Source organism: Carex rostrata, chromosome 4, assembly GCF_964058835.1.
Source record: "Carex rostrata chromosome 4, lpCarRost1.2, whole genome shotgun sequence".
Classification (NCBI taxonomy): domain Eukaryota; kingdom Viridiplantae; phylum Streptophyta; class Magnoliopsida; order Poales; family Cyperaceae; genus Carex; species Carex rostrata.
The window spans coordinates 11494389-11514039 of record NC_135921.1 but is presented as its reverse complement, the minus strand read 5'-3'; the positions used below and the strand labels follow the sequence as shown (position 1 = coordinate 11514039).

Here is a 19651-nt window from a genome sequence, read left to right as displayed (position 1 = left end):
GAGATTGAATATGGACTAACTAATTTGAAAGTCATTTAGTTCTCTATTAACTGATTTAAAATTTTCTGCGGTTAAATTTAAGGGGCTTTCTATTATTATATAATTTTTGCTGTAGTACAACAAAATTAAATTAGATCAGAACTAGAAAATTCAGAGAAACCACCTATTCAACAAAAAAAGAAACAAAAAGCCAAGGTTATATATAGAACCTTATTATGAAAAATGGAGACAAATTAGAAGCACCACTGCACATGGGTTACAGTATTTCAATTCATTTTTGAAAAAGAAATTGGAATATAAGCTGCTAAGTTTCTATAGATAGTTAAATTGGCTGATTCAGAACCATATAACTATATAAGAGGGAGCAATTATAAGCAATATTTATTTGATAAGCATATCAATTGTTAAGATAAAAAAAATATAACAGAGCAGTTTTGGCTTCATGCAATGTTGTTTTTATAGACCGTGCACTGCATGAAGTCAGAACTGCTCTGTTAAATTCTTTACCCAATTGTTAAGCTAGCAACATTAACATGCTATATATGAAGGATTTAGGATTGACTCCATTTTCATTTTGAATGGATAGGATTTAACCAACAAGATCAACATCTAATGGTTTATGTTTACTTTTCATGAAAACATGCTTATAAAATTTGAAGATTGATAAAAAGGAGTTAGAATTAATGAATGTTTTTAAAAAAGATTAAATTTAAAATTACCTATTCGAAAATACATAATGGCCGATGAATTTGAATTCAAATTCTCATAACAAAAGTGAAATTTTAAAGACTACAAATACATATTTAACATTAACATTTTACGAGGAGAACTGAATTTTATAAAACTTAAAAAAAAAACGAAAAAAAAAATAAATTTCAGTATACATAATTAGAAATTTTAAATTCATAACTGACTAGTAAACCAGATCTGCTTGTGTAATTCATTGGTGAAGCCTAATTAGATTCTAGCGGAACCAACAAACGGAGATGATACTCAAAACATCACATTTTTCTCATGGCAAGTTTATAGATTACAAGTTTGTTTCTTTTTTCTGGAATCTTTTGTGAAGAGAATATTCTGATTGATTCCTCGTTGCTTCACGAAGAGTCAGAGATCGTCTCATCGGGATGCTGACGAGGATTGACTCAGTAGGAAATTTTTTTTTATAGAAATCATTAAATTCAGTCGTATGAAAATAAAAAGAGTGTCTCATTTTTAACAAATATAGAAATATTTGATTCATTAAGTCAGATTCAAAACATATAGATCTGACTCAATGGTCCAAATTCAAATATTATATATTTTTTAGAATCATCTGTGGACCAGAGTTTGATTCTTGTTTAATCGGACGGTCCGGATCCAAACTCGAAAAAAAAACATAAATCTGAATCACAGCTTCATAGTTCCCAAAACCTTTTATGGTAAGCCACATTTTTTTTTCTTAAGTTGCACTCTGCTACGCAGAAAATCGGCAATGCATCGGAAAAAAATATCACAACACATCAAATAAGTAATATAATTAGTACAAAATTGTGCTCAGTAGTCAAAATTATCTTTACAAAATTAGAGAAATGTTATGCTACCCCGAGCCATCATATCAGAGCGCGTCCCCCAAATAGTTTAACAGAAAAAACTTCCAATGTTATATAACTTCCATTTCCAGCGCTAATATCAAAACATTTAAAACTATGTTTATAATATTTTACAATGCTACTCGTAAGTATGTAAACCTCTGTCTGAAAGCATTAAAATTCTAAATCTGCATAGTTTTAACTCCTAACTACTTTTGTCTTCAAGCCAAAAATAGAAATATTCCTTTCACCCACTCTTTTTTATTTTTTCTCTGATCATTATAATTTATTTTTCCAATGATCCGTGATGATCATTATAATTTATTTTCCCAAAGATTCCTTTCACCCAATCTGCATAGTTTTATTTTTTCTCTGATCATTATAATAGTTAACCGGACTATTTCAACGGGTCCGGGAAACGGTTAACCGGAAATTTGATTTGAGTCCGGTTACTGGTTAACCGGTTTGGGTAGTTTTGCAATTTTAATAGCTAGTTGGTTATTTTTTAAAATTTTATTTATTTTTTGGATATATATATAAAAAAAATCGGTTTATTACTCATATGAGTAGGATCCATTATAATCATGATTTATTGTCTTTTATAAATCTAACTTTTGAGAAAAATAATATCATATAATAATATATGAGAGAGAAATAAATTTTAATATATTCTATAAACAAATAAGTAAAGAAAATTCTATGATAATATATGATAGAGAAGTTGCTTAAAATGAAATAATTAATGAATGATAAAATTGTCTATATATTAAAATATTTAAATTATGTCGTTTTAACAAAAAGATGAATAGCGTTAATATCATCACCCGTTAATGCTATTTGTAAACTAAACACTATTGTTTGTAAATTAAACCACTAAACTAGAATTCTTATATTATAAATTATTTTTATTTTATATATATTCTTTTAACAACTTATAGTAAAATCACATATGTATTTCTACGTTAAAATCTATATTTGTGTCTCACCGCATATATGAAATTGTATATGTACTTTTACATTAAAATTCACATATGCAGCCTTATGTATGCAAGAACAGAACTGTATTGTATTGAAAAACACTAATTTTATGTGACTCTGGCGAAGGCCCAAATTAATTGGATACAAATGCGTGTGGTTGATTTTATAATCGGATAGATTTCTCATAATAAGAGACGCGTCACTGTTGTATAGTTTTACTATCTAATTTCTCGGATAGATTTCTCAGTTTACCTGCAGGTAAATATGTGATATAATTTACAAACAATTTAATTGTTAATTTATTTTTTATTTATAAACTAATAATCTATAAAATGAAAGTATAGTAAAGATAAAAGGTATGAAGAGCTATAGCATATCAAATTTATTGTGCTTGAAAAAATTGTGATAAAATATTTTCTTACAATTACATAAAATTTGAAAACTCCAAAACTTCTATAAGTAAAATACAATACGGTCATAATAAAGTATGAAACTATTTGCTACGCATGAAAAATTCATGACAAAATGTAAATGTAAATGGTAATTTTAATATAACGTAGAACAGTAATCTAATTTTAAAAACATGATATATTAGAATTCGCATGGGAATATTGGCTATTTCAAAAATTTGGGTACACTGGAAATTTTCCCTAAGTTATAAAACATGTGATATATTAGAATTCAACAAAAAAAATTGTAGATAATTGATAAGCTTGAGCTACGTAAAATTGATACCAATGAATCTCAAATGTTTTTATTTATTTATAATTTGCAGTAATGTAGATACATTAGCGGGTCACATTTTTATCTCTTCTATTCTAATTCTTTTAGACTTCCTTGAACTGCTTCTAGACCTCCAGGACTTCAACACTTCATCTTCTTCAACGGAGGAGCAAAATCTGCTTCATCAGCAACGGGAGACGATCTCTGCGGTTAAAACAGCAGTAACTTTTTTTCAACATCAAAACATTCTTTATTTTAAGTTACAGCAACAAAAAACTAAGTTGCTAAAATGGCCCAGAGTTTGGAAACTAGTAGAGTTACTCGAAATTCGGTTCAATGTTTCAGTGGGGTTAATTATTTCATGGTGTTTGTCATATAAAGTGGAGCGTCAACTATTTCCAAATTATATAGTGGTTCAATTTCATCTGTTCTGTTAATATTCGTATTAAAACAAAAGAACAATGTTTTATTTATGCTGCGACTTTTTTTTTCCTCTGAACCTGCTCTCTGCTAGTACAATCGACAATGCACCCAAAATATATATATATATATATTACAACACATGAAATCAGCAGTATGATTAGTACAAAATTATATGCATCACCAACATTATCTTTACACAATTATATGCCTTTTAGGCATTTGAATTTAAAAGACCAAATCTCGCCGGTAAAAAGGCGAGTCCTGAATGTTAGAGGTATTACAAAAAAGGATAGAAAAGTAAAAGTATTGAGCAAAGTACTAGATAAAATTACAGTATAGAAAGCAAAATAAGCAAGTAAATCCAGCATATGTTGGTCAATAAACTTTTCCATAGAGACACTCTGGTTAAGCCCAGAGTACCTTTTCTTGTACAAGTACACCTGCAAAAAAGAACCAAAGCATAACACACAATAAAATTCTAGGAAGAAACAAATCAATGCATATATACATACATTTGATATTGCTGCTGCACGAGCCAAGGTCGGTATTCCCTCTATCGCTTTCTCGAATGCAGCCCTACAAAAGGCAAACATGCAACAAAAATAACATAACATTAATGTCCCTTGTTTGTATAAAAATTTACAGATGTTACAGGTGAAAGAAACTCTTCCTAGTGTGAAAAAGAAAAAATAACATAACATTAATGTCCCTTGTTTGTATAAAAATTTACAGATGTTACAGGTGAAAGAAACTCTTCCTAGTGTGAAAAAGAAAAAATAACATAACATTAATACCCCTTGCTTGTATAAAAAATTACAGATTGTTACAGGTGAAAGAAACTCTTCCTTGTATGAAAAAAGAAAAACAACATACTCATCTGGCTGGAGAACTGCCACAACCCCACCTGGCAGAGTGTAAAAGCCATCAGGTGTGGTCATCAGCATTGACTTGGGAATGCCAGATGGAGGTTTGAACCTTTTAGGATCATAGGCAGGGTTCCCATTAGTGGAGCAATGCTGTATGAAGTGCCCTGAGAAGATAACAAAAGAGGAAAAAAAAATTATCCTAAAAGTAGAAACTACTTACTTTAGACTGAACAAAAAATATAATACAATTGGCATGTCGAGGAACAACTTACCACTAATGTTGCATCTATGACACACATAACCTGGTGGCGGGTTTCTGTTCTCGAATAAGCCACGCTCTTCACCATGTTAAAATAAAGAAAGTGAGAAATATACATTTGATCTAAAGCAAAAAGTATATATAAAGATGGGAGAGAGAGAGAGAGAGAGGTCATACTAGTACCAAAACCACGGCCACGCATTATTCTTCCTCTGCCACTGGGTCCATCATTTTGGCTGCACATAACATATGCAAATTCAGAAAGTAACACAAGGAAATACACAAAAGACAAAAATTAATAATATGTATCAATCATATGAAGAACAGCTCAACAATAATATGTATTAGGGAGGCAAGAACCTGCTCCAGTCATAGGTATTAGTCTCAAGAATAGCTCTAAGTCTGCTATCCTCATCCCATTCTGACTCAGAATCAAAAGAATAAAAAGAAGAAGAAGAGGAGGAGGAGGAGGAGGAGACATTTTGAGAGTTTTGAGCTGGCTGATATCCAAAGCCATGGTTTATAGCTTTCACCCTGCAAGTTTATGAAAATCCCCACATTAATTTCCACTAAACGGCTAATTAATACTTGTATGAATAAATCATAGTTTAGCCACATTAATCTCAACTAACGATCCTGCTAAATTGAAAACATATTTTCCGTTCTGAGTAAAACAACAATCACCTAATAATCACTGATATTGGTTGCCAGCTGCAACAAAAACTGGTTCTTGTTTTTTATTTGACTATAAATCATATTTATTTGACTATAAATTGAATTAATAATCTAGTTGTTAACGATTCTTCTAAAATAAGCCTCCCAGAAGGAACCCTCAAAAAGAAACTTCCAAAAGTAAACTATCCTAATTTGGCAATAAAATAAAATCTTAATTTCTCAACACAAGCACCTCTTAATTACTCCATGTAATCATCCTAATTCCTATATGTACAAAGAACATCAGGGATCTCTTGCATTATCTAGCAACCAACACAGTGATATGGCATTTGAACTAAAAGCTAAGATCAAAAGATAAGATGCATATGAAATTTCTCTAGTAGGAAGGGAATAAAGGAAATACCGTCTGTAATTAGCCACACCACGCATGCGTGGACGTCCAGGAACTCGGCGAATTAATACCGACGCATTTCTTGGTATCAACACATCTTCATCTGTGTACTCTGAAATTGAAAACATTTATGTGAAATTAAACACACTGCTTCTTTATATAAGATATGCAATCAAAATTGAATTTTCTTCTATGAAACTACCTTCGTTAGTTTGGGCATTGGAGATAATGAGATCAATGTCGGTACCTCTGCCCAAATGTTTCAGATTAAAAATTCTCTCTTTCAAATTTCCAACTGATATAAATTGGCCCACGATCGGAAGTGAATTGAATTCTTTTGTGCTTTTAAATTTAAAATAGACAGACATCTTTCGTTCCTTTTCTTTATACCAGCGATCCTCAAATCTGAACAACACAATATAAAACACAACATCAGAGACGGTGCTAGAGATTAATCAAAAGAGGCCTACGGTGGTGTTTGGTTGGGGCCTAAATTGATTATTCCAACTTATGCCAACCTAAGTTATTCAAGTTTGGTGATGCCTAAAGTTATACCTTGACTTAAGCTATTCTTTATTTGATAGGATTTGGTGGCTTAAGGCATGACTTAACTTGTTTTTATAATGGAATTGCAACTATTTGGTGGCTGAAGGTTGAACTTACTTTTATATTAGGACTTTTCCATCTTTAAACAACATTATTATATCAAATTCATACTTTAACACAAAGAAGCAACAGCCAAAATATAAAAGAAGTCTAATGATAATTAAGCATGAATTGATGTCAGGTTTTCATATTTTTAGAGCAATTGTTCAAATTTTTCAGAATGAATTGATGTCAGGTTTTTTACAATCCATCTAAGACCTATGTCATGGATTATTCAAATGAACTGATGTCCTATGTCATTCATTATCCAAATCGATCCTCAACCATCTATACCAATTTTTAATTTTCAGAGTAGCTAAAAAGAGATGTACAGCAGAAAAAACAAGAGTAACCTGCCACAGAATGTTGAGATGGCCTTTGAATGTGCTTTTGCTGCTTGCTTATCTAAAAACAAAATAGAATATAGAAGTTTGGTTTAAATTCAACAAGATAAAACAGAAGGTTTACTTGCTACATGGTTTTGGTACCTGATAAAGTCTACTTGACTTTGAATGTGGTTCTAATTAGTACTTGGTACTTGAATGATTTGTAGAATTGAAACCCAACAATGTTTTAATTAGGGCTTATTCGTTCAAGCAATCTCCATTAAACCTAAGTGTAATAGTTAGGCATCAAACCAATTGAATTTGTGTTAAAAGAGTACTTCGTATAAAAACAATCCTTGATTCCCAAACCCATTCAATACCAGTACCGGTACAAATCTGTACAGGACGATTAATTTCAAGATACTTCGTTTTTCTTCCTTGATATCTGAAAAAAGAGAGGAAGAAACCTTGCAAACGGATAAGAAATTTCAAGGCTACTGACAAGCAATCCTATTTGAGTTGAGGAGAGAGCAGCGGGTGTAGGGGCGGAGGAGCGAGAAAAGACGGGGTTTGGGTAGCAAGGGAACGGAGGGGATAGGGTTTGGAAAACAAGACTTGCGCAAATAAGGAAAGGGAAAAGCGAGCGGGGCTTTATGTAATTCTGTTGCCCAAGTCGGTAATCTTCTGCACCGTCCGATTCTGCATCAATATTTGTGTGATGCGATGAGAGGATTTTGACTTGATGGAGCGTGGAGCGTTCCGCTAGAATAGGAGTGCGTATCCTCTGAGGTATCTCAACTTTTGCATGACCGACGTGTCCGGTGCCTATTCGGGGGTGATGTAGGGGTCAGTATTATGTGTGCTTTGAGATTCGTGCAGAACGTATTTAAACGGTTGGGATTTCCAAAAGGTCACGCAAAGTTTGAGATATCTCAGAGGATACGAATTCTAGAATAGACTAATAGTAAAATAGCGTAATTATTTAAAAAAAAAAAAAAAAAAAAGCTAAGAAGCAGCAGCAACCAGCATAATAACGTAATAACGTAACTCATAAAATTGAACTGAATGTTACCGCAAATAAGGAACGGGAGCAGGGGACTAATTTTGGTTCGATGTCTGAGCTTGGTTTAACGCCATCCAATACTGCATCAGCATTGGTGTGATAATAAGATTTTGACTTGACGAGGTGTTTTCTTTCGTTCAGTCAAAAATAGAGCAAAATAAATAAAAATAAAATTGAAATGTAATAATATTTTATGAGCATATAGAGAAAATAACATAGATTACATTTAAAGGTTTTATTTTGACATTTATAATTTAACTTTTTAGTTATTTAAATTTTTAAAAATGAAAGCATGATAGAAACACAAAAAATGGAGACATTTGAACTCTCCTCATCATAATATCAGACATTAGTATATATCACATATTTATTCCATTATTATAAATAAAATAACAAACTTTATGTTAACAACACAATAGACAATAAAATATCTTTTTATCCCTGTATACTATGATTTAACATATAATGTTAGTCATTTGTATGATGTATGCAAAAATAAAATTAAATGACATTCAAACAATAAATCCAAACGTTCAATGTGGTATTTATTTCTTGTAGTGAGAATTATTTATATTTCTTTTCTTGCACAAAACTTTTCTTTGTTGCATCTTTTTTTTCCAAAATAACTGCTCATATTAATATGTGATATCTCTATTAATTTTCACGAGGTTTCAAATACACCATGATTTTGTGCTCTAATATGCTCCATATTCTCTATCGCTGTTTTCAAAGTCTAAACAGTCAAATCCGAACCATTCAACATGATCTTCATTATAAAATATTATTGGAGAAATTTTTTTATATTATTTAGAATTTGTTTACTATTTTTTACATATGTACAATATCACTTTTTTGGATGGTTCAAAATCTTGTTAAAACAGTGATTTTGCACCTATCTAAAAAAATAGTAAATAAAATTCTAAAAAATATAAAATTTGGTCTCCAAGCATATTTTATTATGAAGACTATATTAAGGAGTTCAGATTGACTGTTTGAATTTTGAAAACAGAGATAAAAAATGTGGAACACAAAATCATGATGTTAGATCGATATTTCTCATTGTAGCATAAGAATTTATTTGAATTAGAAAAATGTATGTTAATTTATACGAGGACACCTTTGAAGTATGCATTAAAATCCACTTATACAAAGAGATTAGCAATTTTCTGACATAGAAAAAAAATACAAAACATCCTTATCATGTGCTAAAAGGAAGGGTCTTCTCTCGAATCTGCTTTATGTAGATTTATTTATTATTTTGTTTATTTTTTTATGGCTTTGCTACTTTAGAGATTAGTTTGAAAAATAAGTGTTGATTTTATGAATTCTGAGGAGATAATATTTATTGAATATGGAGTTATGTTTATTACAAGTTTCTACATTTATTTATACTAAAAATCTTCTCTTAGTTATTGTTTGTACTATTTTATTATTTATGGCAATACGGTACACATTACTGTTTATTTTAGTACCATAAAAGTCTATTTTTTATTTTGCTTATTCTAGACCTTTTAATCTATAATGAGCGTCTGACATCAATCTTCTTGGTATTCTTCTTTATCCTTAATACTCCCCTCAAGCTATGAATGTATATATCATACTAAAAAAAGATTACGAGATATGCATATCCTTCTCATTTTGTGAAAAATAATAAAATATTCAATTTTAATTACTACTGAAAACACAATTGCACAATTTTTTTGACTAATACCCGAATAATACAGAGAGAGCAAAATTATATGCATAGATATACATATCTAACATAACTCAAAAACCATAATTCCGAATGGGCTTGAAATTGGGCTTGACTAAAGAGGCCCATATATTTATCCATATGCGCTTCATTATCCGAATTCTGGTCTGTTACTAAACGATCAAAACATACGCGCCTTTTTTCTTTTTCTAGATTCTACAGATCAATTTAAGGAGAAAACAAGAAAGATATGGTCATCTTGTGCGCCACGGCGAGAACAATTCAACCTAGTCACCGACTCTGATCGAATTCGTTCCCCTTTAGTAACTCAAATTTTGGGTTTCGATCAGGACCGTCTGATCTGCTCTGGCGCGATTTTCAAAGGGACTAGTGCATTCCGTCTCGGACCGAATTGGGCCCAATTCTGATCGGACGGTTTGCATCCAAACTCATCATTTGAGTTACTTTAGGGGATTCGTGAGAGCCTCCTTCCCTTTTCAATATATACTATCTTCCTCTGAAATCCGATTTCGATTTCAGTTTCCGCCCCCTTCCGTTATTTCTCCCGTTCAGAACTTCCGAAATTTCTCCCAAGCGAGCTTTGCTCCTCTCCCATGTCGATCCGGCTGACAACCGGCGCAATCTCAGCCATCGATAAAGGCGATGTTGAGGTGAAACCTGTGGTTAAGGTGGTCGATGTGAAGATGGTCTCCGCTACACAAGGGAGGTATAGTGCGACTGTCACAGATGGATCGGAGGCTAGACAAGCTCTTCTCGCCAGTCAGCTTAACGAGCTCGTGAGAAGTAACGAGTTGAAGAGCGGATCAATTGTCCAGCTCCTTGAGTACACGTGTGCGGAGATGCAAAATCGCAGGTTTGATTGCTTTCTTTGCCCCACTCAATTGTGGATAGGATTGCAGTGTATTGGCTTGAGGGAATTTAGATTTTTATAAGATTGCAATTTTCAGTTTTTATGTGGAATAGAACTCTGTAATATTGCAATATTAGGTAGCGAAGGCTTAAATAGTTGAATTTGCCTCAATGTTGAAAGCATAATGCAGGAACAGCTTTTTAAGAAAGCAAGTTCTGTTCAGAATTTCAACATAGTAACTGAGTATTACTGATTCAAATGTACTATTTACTTAATAGAGTATATACGACTTGAAATTATCTACTTATTATAAGAACTCCTTATTTATTTGTTCTCTGGCAGTGCAATTTTGAGAAATACCACCCTTCCAACCATATGTTTCATTTCTGAGCTAACCTGTATTTTCTCTCATACATTTTCTTAACAGATGCAGCCAACTTCTTAAATACTTAAACTATAAATTAAACTTTTACCTGATTCTCGACTCTTCAATCTTGCAGGGTTCTTATGGTTCTCAAACTGCAGGTACTATCTGTGCAAGATGACAACACTGAAAACCCGGAAATATCATCAAAGAACATATTACCAAACCATAACACCTTGTCTTCTAATGGACGGGCAAGCACCAGCTCTTTCCCAAAACAGGGTCCAAATCAATCAATAAAACCATACTCAAACAAATCACCAACCTTCCAACCAACCATCCAGCCCCCATACAAACCGGCCCCAAATTACAAAAACCACGGTGCAATTATGAAAAACTCTGCACCAGCCCAGATCATACCCATATCTTCCCTGAATCCATATCAGGGCCGCTGGGCCATAAAGGCCCGGGTCACTGCCAAAGGTGATATCCGTCGGTACAACAATGCAAAAGGAGATGGGAAGGTGTTCTCCTTTGACCTACTTGACTCTGATGAGGGTGAAATTAGGGTTACATGCTTCAATACCCAAGTAGATCGCTTTTATGATATTATGGAGGTAGGGAAGGTGTATATCGTATCAAAAGGTACATTAAAGCCTGCACAAAAGGAATTTAACCATTTAAGCAGTGAATGGGAGATAACTTTGGATAAGAATTCTACCATAGACTTGTCTACCGAAGAAGGTATCTCTATACCAAACCAAAAGTTCAATTTTGTATCGATAAGCAAGATTGAAGAAACACCAAACAACTCAATTATTGACCTAATCGGCATTGTAACAGCAGTTAATCCCTCGGTTGCTATACTAAGAAAAAATGGCATGGAGACCCAGAGGAGGGTTGTTAATATAAAAGACATGTCAGGTCGAAGTGTGGAGTTAACCTTGTGGGGTGAATTTTGCAACCGAGAAGGTCAGGATCTACATGTGGCCATGGACTCTGGGGTCTTTCCTGTTGTTGCTGTCAAGGCTGCAAAAGTTAGTGATTTTAGTGGTAAATCAGTCGGTACAGTCTCCTCAACACAACTGTTCATCAATCCAGATCTACCTGAAACCCGTAACTTTAGAGAATGGTTTAATGATGGAGGGAAAGAAACTGTCACGACTTCAATTTCTAGTGATAATAACACAAGCCTTCTGACAAGAAATGAGATACGGAAGAATGTTGCACAGATAAAAGATGAACGTCTAGGCATGGGAGATAAACCCGATTGGGTCACAGTAAAGGCCACAGTTTGTTTTATCAAAACTGACAACTTTTTCTATACGGCATGCCCTTTAAATATTGGAGATAGGAAGTGCAACAAGAAGGTGAAAAAGTCAAGTTCTGGTAATTGGGTTTGCGAGAGGTGCGAGAAAGAGTTTGTGGAGTGTGATTACCGGTACCTCTTGCAAGTGCAGGTGCAAGATCATACTGGTACAACATGGATCACAGCCTTTCAGGAGTCAGGTGAGGAGATATTAGGTTTACCCGCTAAGGAGTTGCATATAATAAAAAATGAGGACATGGATGATGATAGGTTTGCCGAGATTATTAAGAGGTGTTTATTTGAGCAATTTTTGTTTAAGTTAAAGATTAAGGAGGAGCATTATGGGGACGAACATAAGGTCAAAGTTACGGTTGTTAAAGCAGAGAGGGTTGATCCTTCAGCCGAGAGTCGGTATTTACTCAAAGTAATCTCTAGGGTTTCAGGTTAGAGGGAAGAATGGCTGTAATAGCTTTTCAAAGGAACTTGTATAGGAGACTTTAGAGTACTGCTTTATTCATTCTTTATTGTACTAACCGATTTGATACAGGATAATTTTACTGATGTAACACAGAGATTTGAAGAGCTTAGGATTTATTTATTTTTTATTAATATGCAGTTGTTTTTTCCTATTGGACACTATCCTTCGATTTAGTGACAAATTCTCTTTGTAACTAAGAGTAATTTAATTTCGGATTTATAGTACTGTTGCTTTTTAATCTGTACAATGACTTCAGCTTATGTATTTATGTAGTGTGCTGTCATAGCACAATTTCAACTTTAATTGTTCTGTAGTCTCAGTTTTCCACCGTTAAAAATGATAGAATGGAACATGACTGGTTTGTAACTGAAACAGTATACAAAACTATACTTTCTTTTATTACAGGCATTTTTCAAGTAATCTTTTATTTAAAAGGTTTAGATTCTCAGCAAGCCAATGTTTTTTATGTGGCAATTCAATAAATATGAATCGTAACTCGTAAACAAGCTGGAAATTAAAATTTCTAGACTGTCATTTGTCATTAAGGTGGTATAAAATTTGTTGCAACTTTGTTAGGTATTCAGTTAAACTTGTTGTAGCTCAATATTTTTAATATTCAGGTCATTAGATGGATGTCCCATACTTTTATATTGCACTTGTTGCATTGGCAAATGAAATTCATGGTGTGAATACTAACATTGTAACTAATCTATCAGAACTTTACATCATTGGTAAGTGGGAACAACAGAAAATGCCTTCTAAAAAGGCATCCAAAAGCTCATTGCTGCTAATAAAAATGTTTTATAAAAAGATGCCCGGAATCTGGTTCAGCTCCTTCCAATGCCTAGTTCTGAAAGGCAGTGAGCAAGTAATATCAACCGTTTAGATTTCGGTAATGTTTAGAATTCAGCAATTTATCTTATACAACTAGAGATCAGCCAAACTCCCAAGAACACAAACACTAACAGCTAATCTCGGATGTTTAGAATTCGGTACATCTCTTCAAGCTTAAACTACATGAAATTAGTAATATCGAACTGTTAATGGAGAATACAAATCTCATGTGCTATGGTTAATTGCCACTGGAAAAGGACCCGAGCCAGTATAGTTAAGGTGAACTCTCTGGGGAAGCAGATGGTAGCTGATAAACAGCTCCTCAAAGATTTTCTTAAGATTGATTACTAGTTCCGTCCGGCGAGCATTCTTCTCAACAATGTTTTGGAAATTCATTGTGTGCTTTACATAAAGCGCCATGTTCATCCTGTTAAGGTCGACAATGTCCTTCACAACTATGTTGTGTGTTGGATTCCAATGGTTCGGTTTGCTCTCTAAGTACCTAAAGATATGGTACCACAATACAATCTAAAGTTAGAAGAAAATGCTGGTACATAAATATTTGCTATATTATAACAGATCAAAATAAAATAAAATAAGACCATGCCCTTAAACATATTAGGGTAGGATCAAAATAATTAATAAAATAATCTAAATAATTAGAATTATGTTATCCAGATCACAAGACCATGCCCTTAAACATATTTTGTCTTCTGTGTGCAAGACTAGAGAACTTCCACCAAGATAATCCAAAATTGTCATTTCTTAGGACACGATCATGAAAAGTACTAATGATCGCACTTTTTAATATCTAGCAGTATATATCGGTAGCAAAGGTTTTATATAATGGAGACTCTTTTATTCTTTAACGTCTTGGGTGTTTGATGGAAATGTGACCTATTTAATATTTATAAAGCATCCAGGTCAAACAGCAAGCAGATATCTTTACCTTACTGTGAATGTAACAGGAGTAGCCATTTTTTTTATTTAACAGAAATAGGAGTGAATGAAATAGCGGATCAAAAACTGAATTGGAAAGTTTATTTGGTCAACAGAGCAACTGATATCAGTTTTGTAATCCAAGTTTTATTCGGCACATTAAAGGAAATGAAAATGGATATGAAAAGCTAAAATAATGAATTATATGCATGATACTGGTAGGAAGGCAACGAGCTGTAGAAGAAAAAACAAAAAATTGAGATGGGCTGCAAAAGAAAATGGGTATCCTTAGAATAAATCATTGGCAATGATTTATTCTCTTCCTTGCCAATGATTTATTCTGAGTTTTCAAATGTATATTTCAACATATATCGAAGCATAGGTCAAATGAATTATTCCTTGCACTGGACAAGGTTGGACAAATGATGATTGGATGACAGTTTTTACCAGTTTTTAAGAAAATATTTAGACCAGATTATTTTTATAGAAACAAAGGTCAAAGTTTACTTCTAATATAAATGACTCAAGTCTTCCTTCATTCTTCCTCTTTTAAATTTTCATTATTTTATCTATTCATCTGTTGTTTTTGTTGTTTGTTATTCTCCATTTTTATTTCTTTAGCTAATCCAAATTATTTAGTAGATGACCACGAGACTTGCATCTATGAAAGTTCAATGAAGGGAATTATATGAACTTACTCCTTTATTTTGGTTTTAAGAGCGCCAATGCTTTCCACTGAGGTAGCCATGTCTACAGCAAAATCTATCGTGTCAGACATATTAGGGCTTCGGTAGAAGTTGCTGATTGGTTTTGAGGCCAAGACGGAGTTTGGGTAGTATATCTTTTCACTATCATACTTCAGAAACACGGTTGTTAATATATTCATTTCTTCAACAATCATCTGTAATTTAGAAACAAAAATTATGTTAAAAGCTTCATTACGAAATGCTAATATATCCTCAAAAGTCAAAACCCCCCATTTTATATCCTCTCCAAACTTTAACAAGAGTAGGATTAAAATGCCCCATTGTTTTCATGCCCCAATCATGCCTCACATCTTTTTCTCTGTTTTCAAAGTAAAAAAGTAAAAACAGTCAATCCGAAACGCTCAACATGATCTCCATATTAAAATGCGCTTGGAGACCAAATTTTATATTATTTGGAATATTTTTACTAAATTTTTTGAGAGGTACAAAAGCACTGTTTTTGGATGGTCCGGAATTTTCTAAAAGAACCTTACAAGAAGGTGAATCCAAAATCACTGTCTTTGGAAATTCTCTGTATCCCCAAGAAAGAAATATTGCATAACAAAAACACAGAATTTAAAATTTCATAAAAAGAAAATTTTAAATTCATACCTGAACCCCATCAACAACACAGCGGTCGCCTACATCAAACGGGTGCATTATGAAAACAAAAATAATAGCCTCAAAGACAGTCTTGCATGCATTCCCAAAAACGAATACGACCACCAGCATCTGGGATGAAATCACGAGCAAAACTTTGTAGCTTGCTATGCCCATCAATAGCAACCCGATTATTACACTCAATATGACAACTATGACCGTGACGAGATTGTGGAGCTGCTTGACGGCTGTTTTTGTGTCATTTAGTGAATGGGCTAGTGACTTTCGGTCGAGGTAGGCCTTAATCTAAAGCACATTGTAAAAAAATAAGGTAAGTATTAAAATGCAAAATTTATGATATGCTTAGGACATCTTTCTAATGATAGTGAGTTGAATTTTCTATGTTCATTTATTATGTTATAGATTTTAGATGAATATGTGAATGCGTAAATAGTTTTATCTAGGGAGCTTCTCATTTTATTTCGCAGCGAAGTAATTGAAATCCAAATCCCGAAATATGAAACAACCTTCCATACACCCAAATTCACATAAAATAATAAGATAAGTGAAATGGAGAAAAGAGAGAAAAATCAACAACAGTCCTGAGTGCAATACCCAAACCCAAATTGGCATTCATTAAAATGCCATCCCGACAATCACATTATATGATCCAAAAATATTAAAAAAAAGATCCAACTACAAATGATCCACATATATACCAATGGACATGAAGTTTAGAGCCTAACCCAAATCTTAATGCTTGTGATTTAAGAACGCAACAACCTGGACCTAATTACTCAATCCGACCAAAAATAACCAAAACATGACTTGACCAATAGATACTTCTTGATACAATCTACCTATTCGGATATCTCTTGCTAACAAATTCGCCTTATGAGAAAATTAAACCAAAGTAATTTAGAAAAGTCCTATTAAATGAATATGGTTGTATTGGTTAAGAAAATAATACTTACCACCCAATTCTTCAAAGCAGACTTTTTTATTTTCCCGGTCTCAGTGGCCCCTTCAAACATTGGCATCACAATTTCTACTTCGTCTTTGCTTAAGAACCTTAATAAATCCTCCTCTTCTATGTACCTGACATTAATACCAAAAGAACATTAAATAAATCAGACAATATTTGCTACAACAGACATTCAGTATCATACCTGTGCCAAATACATATATAATTTTACCGAACCATATTTATTACTGCAAGTCATTCTTTGTATTTTATTTTAAATCACCAGTTGAGTGCTTCCGCCAAGCTAGTGCATGCTCAAATTCACATATTCAAGTATCAGCAAACAATAGGGTACTGTGATATAATACCAACTAATGATGACATATCTTGAATTTGCCTCCAAGAATCCAATTTCCCACTTAATAAATTACCACAGATGTATGTAGTAAGTGTGTGTTTTACTCCACAAAACTCAGAAAGAAAAAAAAAAAAATTTGTCTCTTACCTGTAACCAGGCTTCGCTACATTCTTAAAAATACGAAATGCAGCTGCTTTCGCCTCCCATTCACTATTTATCTTTTTATCCTTTTGTTCCTCTCCGTCTTCAAAATTCTCAATTTCATCAGACAGGGTCGATAAATGAGAGCTCCTGATCACATTTATCAACCCCTTCATGGTCCAAGCCGAAACCTTCTCTTGACTCATCTTGTGCAATTTGGAGACATCAATCACCGCTTGTTCATCTTCCCCCTTTGCTTTGTTCTTCCCTGTGCTTCTAAAGCTTAACTGGCCGGAACTCCTTGTGGGGCCCACTTTCTCGGCTAGATCCCTGATTGGTGGGCCCGAGAGGGTCTGGAGCACATACTGGTGAAATATTGACTCTTGGATGCGATCAAAGAATGCATTCATGTGGAAAGAAGAGGCCAATAATTTCATCAAAAGGGTTTTGACAAGCCACAGAATCGACCCAATTAAAATCGACGCGAGAAATCTTGATACCAAATTTAGTGCTCTGGCGGTTTTCTGTGACCTCTCTCCCCCTCGGTCGAACAAAAGCGACCAAGCAAGAAGGATCAAGCCAAACCAAACGCACACTTGCACGCTTTTTTTCAACCCATGAACAAAATAGAGCACCTTTTTCTTCAAAAGGAAATTTCTTTCTATCATAAAAACAAGTACATTAATATACCATTGGGTCACCAATCTACCGCAAAATATAACAATCACCATTAGACACCATTTCCATATCTCCAAGCCCCACACCATTACTCTCTGAAGCCTTGGTACTACCAAGCTTGAAATTAGACAACCCATAGCAAGTATTAAAATAATCCACTCTACCGAGTTTCTAATTTTACATCTCCTTTTGGGCTTTGGATTTTCTTTTTTGTAAATCTCTTCATCTTCATCTTCACCATCTAAAAATGGGGTTTTGGGGGTGCCTGTGCTCTTTGGATTAGGAGATTTCAATTTGGGAGAGCTCGAAGTGACAGGTTGGGTTGCATTTGGAGGCACAGTTTGTTCGACAAACCGGGATTTGGGTTTCGAAATCGATCTTTTGTGAAGAAGTGCGCCGGCCTGTGGCGGCCGAGGTGGTTTATTGGGGCTAGGTGAATGGCTAGGACTACCTTTTGTTATCTCATTAGAAGGAGAATTGGGTTTTGGGTCCTTTGTGAGATCTTCAAATGGAACTGTTTTGGGGTTTTTTGTGAGGTTTTCAGGTTTCTCTTCTGGGATGGATAGAACTACTTCACCCAATGGTTTGTTTGCCATGATGTTTTCTCCATTGCGATCCATTGAAGAAGAAGAAGAAGTAGTACCTATATTCAAGCTCTAGTTCTAAGTTTCTAGCTCTCTCTAATGGCGCCTCCTTTTTTATTTTTGGGTTTTGGGGTTTTATAGTCTCCTATTTTTCCTTTTAGTTCACATGGGGAGAGAAATTTGGGCTCTGTCACAGAGAGGAGAGAGAACAGAGAAGTAGCCGTTTTAAGAATAAAACGAAACTTAATTTGCGTGTACAATCTTTAAACAGCTTCGTTAGCATTAATTTGCGTGTACAATCTTTAAACAGCTTCGTTAGCACTCCATTTCACGACTCCCAAAGTTACCCTTTTTCCTTGTCGGCAAGTAGTAACAGCGAAAAAGGCAAAGGTGATCCATTCTATCTCAGTGGAAGCATTCTAATTATGCCTGCGGGCTTCCCCTCAAAATAAAAAAGCATTATAATTTTTATTTTTGGAAAATTTTCATGTATATCTTTCAGTAACTTAGAAATTATTTTTTTCTATCTTTCTAAAAATTCATAAAGTAATATAACATCTGCTCACTAAGAAGATTTGGTGAGCCCACATTTAAAAGTATATCAAATTAACTTTAAACATTAAATTTAAATCGTTGGAATCATGAAGAAGTGATGCATGTACATAAATTTTTTTGAAACTTTCGAGTTTATTTACATAAAATATATATATATATATATAAAATAACTTATAAATTAACTTATAAAATGTTCATTTCTAGCTTGACCTTGTAGCAAATAAACTCGAAACTTTCAAAATTTTGCATAAACATGCATCACTAATGAAATACATGGATTTAGTTTAGATTCGGCGTTTGAAGTCGATCCGATATACTTTTGGAGTTGTGCTCACCAAACATTCTTGGTGAGCACATCACACCCTAGTTTTGTTAAACGGTTTGAATCAACTGTTTGAACTTTGAAAACTTTAAAAAAATATAAAATGCAATTCAGTGTCACAAAAAAAAATATAAGTGGATCTCTCTGTATCCTCTCAGGTATTGCAAAGGATTATCCTCACTTTACAGTTTGAGATTAAATCTCAACCGGTTGGGATTCGGGTAACCATAGGGGCAGTATTTTTGGGCTTTGAGATTCGTGCCAAGTTAAAATGAACGATTCAGATCTAGTAATT

General features: G+C 33.7%; 3 protein-coding genes across 4 annotated transcripts; 1 reads left to right on the top strand and 2 right to left on the bottom strand.

The window, feature by feature from the left end:
- Positions 1 to 3849: 3849 nt before the first annotated feature.
- Positions 3850 to 7468, bottom strand: LOC144553640 (E3 ubiquitin ligase PARAQUAT TOLERANCE 3-like). Of its 2 annotated transcripts, XM_078301886.1 has the most exons (10): positions 7325 to 7468; positions 6885 to 6936; positions 6089 to 6291; positions 5899 to 5998; positions 5181 to 5354; positions 5001 to 5056; positions 4834 to 4908; positions 4569 to 4725; positions 4208 to 4271; positions 3850 to 4135 (listed from the first exon to the last, which is right to left on the bottom strand). In XM_078301886.1, the coding sequence occupies exons 3-10, from the start codon at positions 6252 to 6254 to the stop codon at positions 3896 to 3898; spliced, it is 1032 nt and encodes a 343-aa protein (XP_078158012.1). In that variant the 5' UTR covers positions 6255 to 6291; positions 6885 to 6936; positions 7325 to 7468; the 3' UTR covers positions 3850 to 3895. The 2 variants fall into 2 exon arrangements, with proteins under 2 accessions (XP_078158012.1, XP_078158011.1); XM_078301885.1 differs by having other exon boundaries at positions 3850 to 4271; positions 4834 to 4899; positions 4998 to 5056.
- A 2655-nt stretch (positions 7469 to 10123) lies between these two features.
- RPA1A (replication protein A 1A) lies at positions 10124 to 12772 on the top strand. The gene is made up of 2 exons (XM_078301492.1): positions 10124 to 10487; positions 10985 to 12772. Exons 1-2 carry the CDS (start codon positions 10228 to 10230, stop codon positions 12603 to 12605), a joined length of 1881 nt encoding a protein of 626 aa, XP_078157618.1. The 5' UTR covers positions 10124 to 10227; the 3' UTR covers positions 12606 to 12772.
- Positions 12773 to 13422: 650 nt separating this feature from the next.
- Positions 13423 to 18655, bottom strand: LOC144553362 (mechanosensitive ion channel protein 10-like). The gene is made up of 5 exons (XM_078301491.1): positions 17224 to 18655; positions 16729 to 16852; positions 15767 to 16060; positions 15107 to 15309; positions 13423 to 13971 (listed from the first exon to the last, which is right to left on the bottom strand). The coding sequence occupies exons 1-5, from the start codon at positions 18513 to 18515 to the stop codon at positions 13695 to 13697; spliced, it is 2190 nt and encodes a 729-aa protein (XP_078157617.1). The 5' UTR covers positions 18516 to 18655; the 3' UTR covers positions 13423 to 13694.
- Between the last annotated feature and the right edge of the window lie 996 nt (positions 18656 to 19651).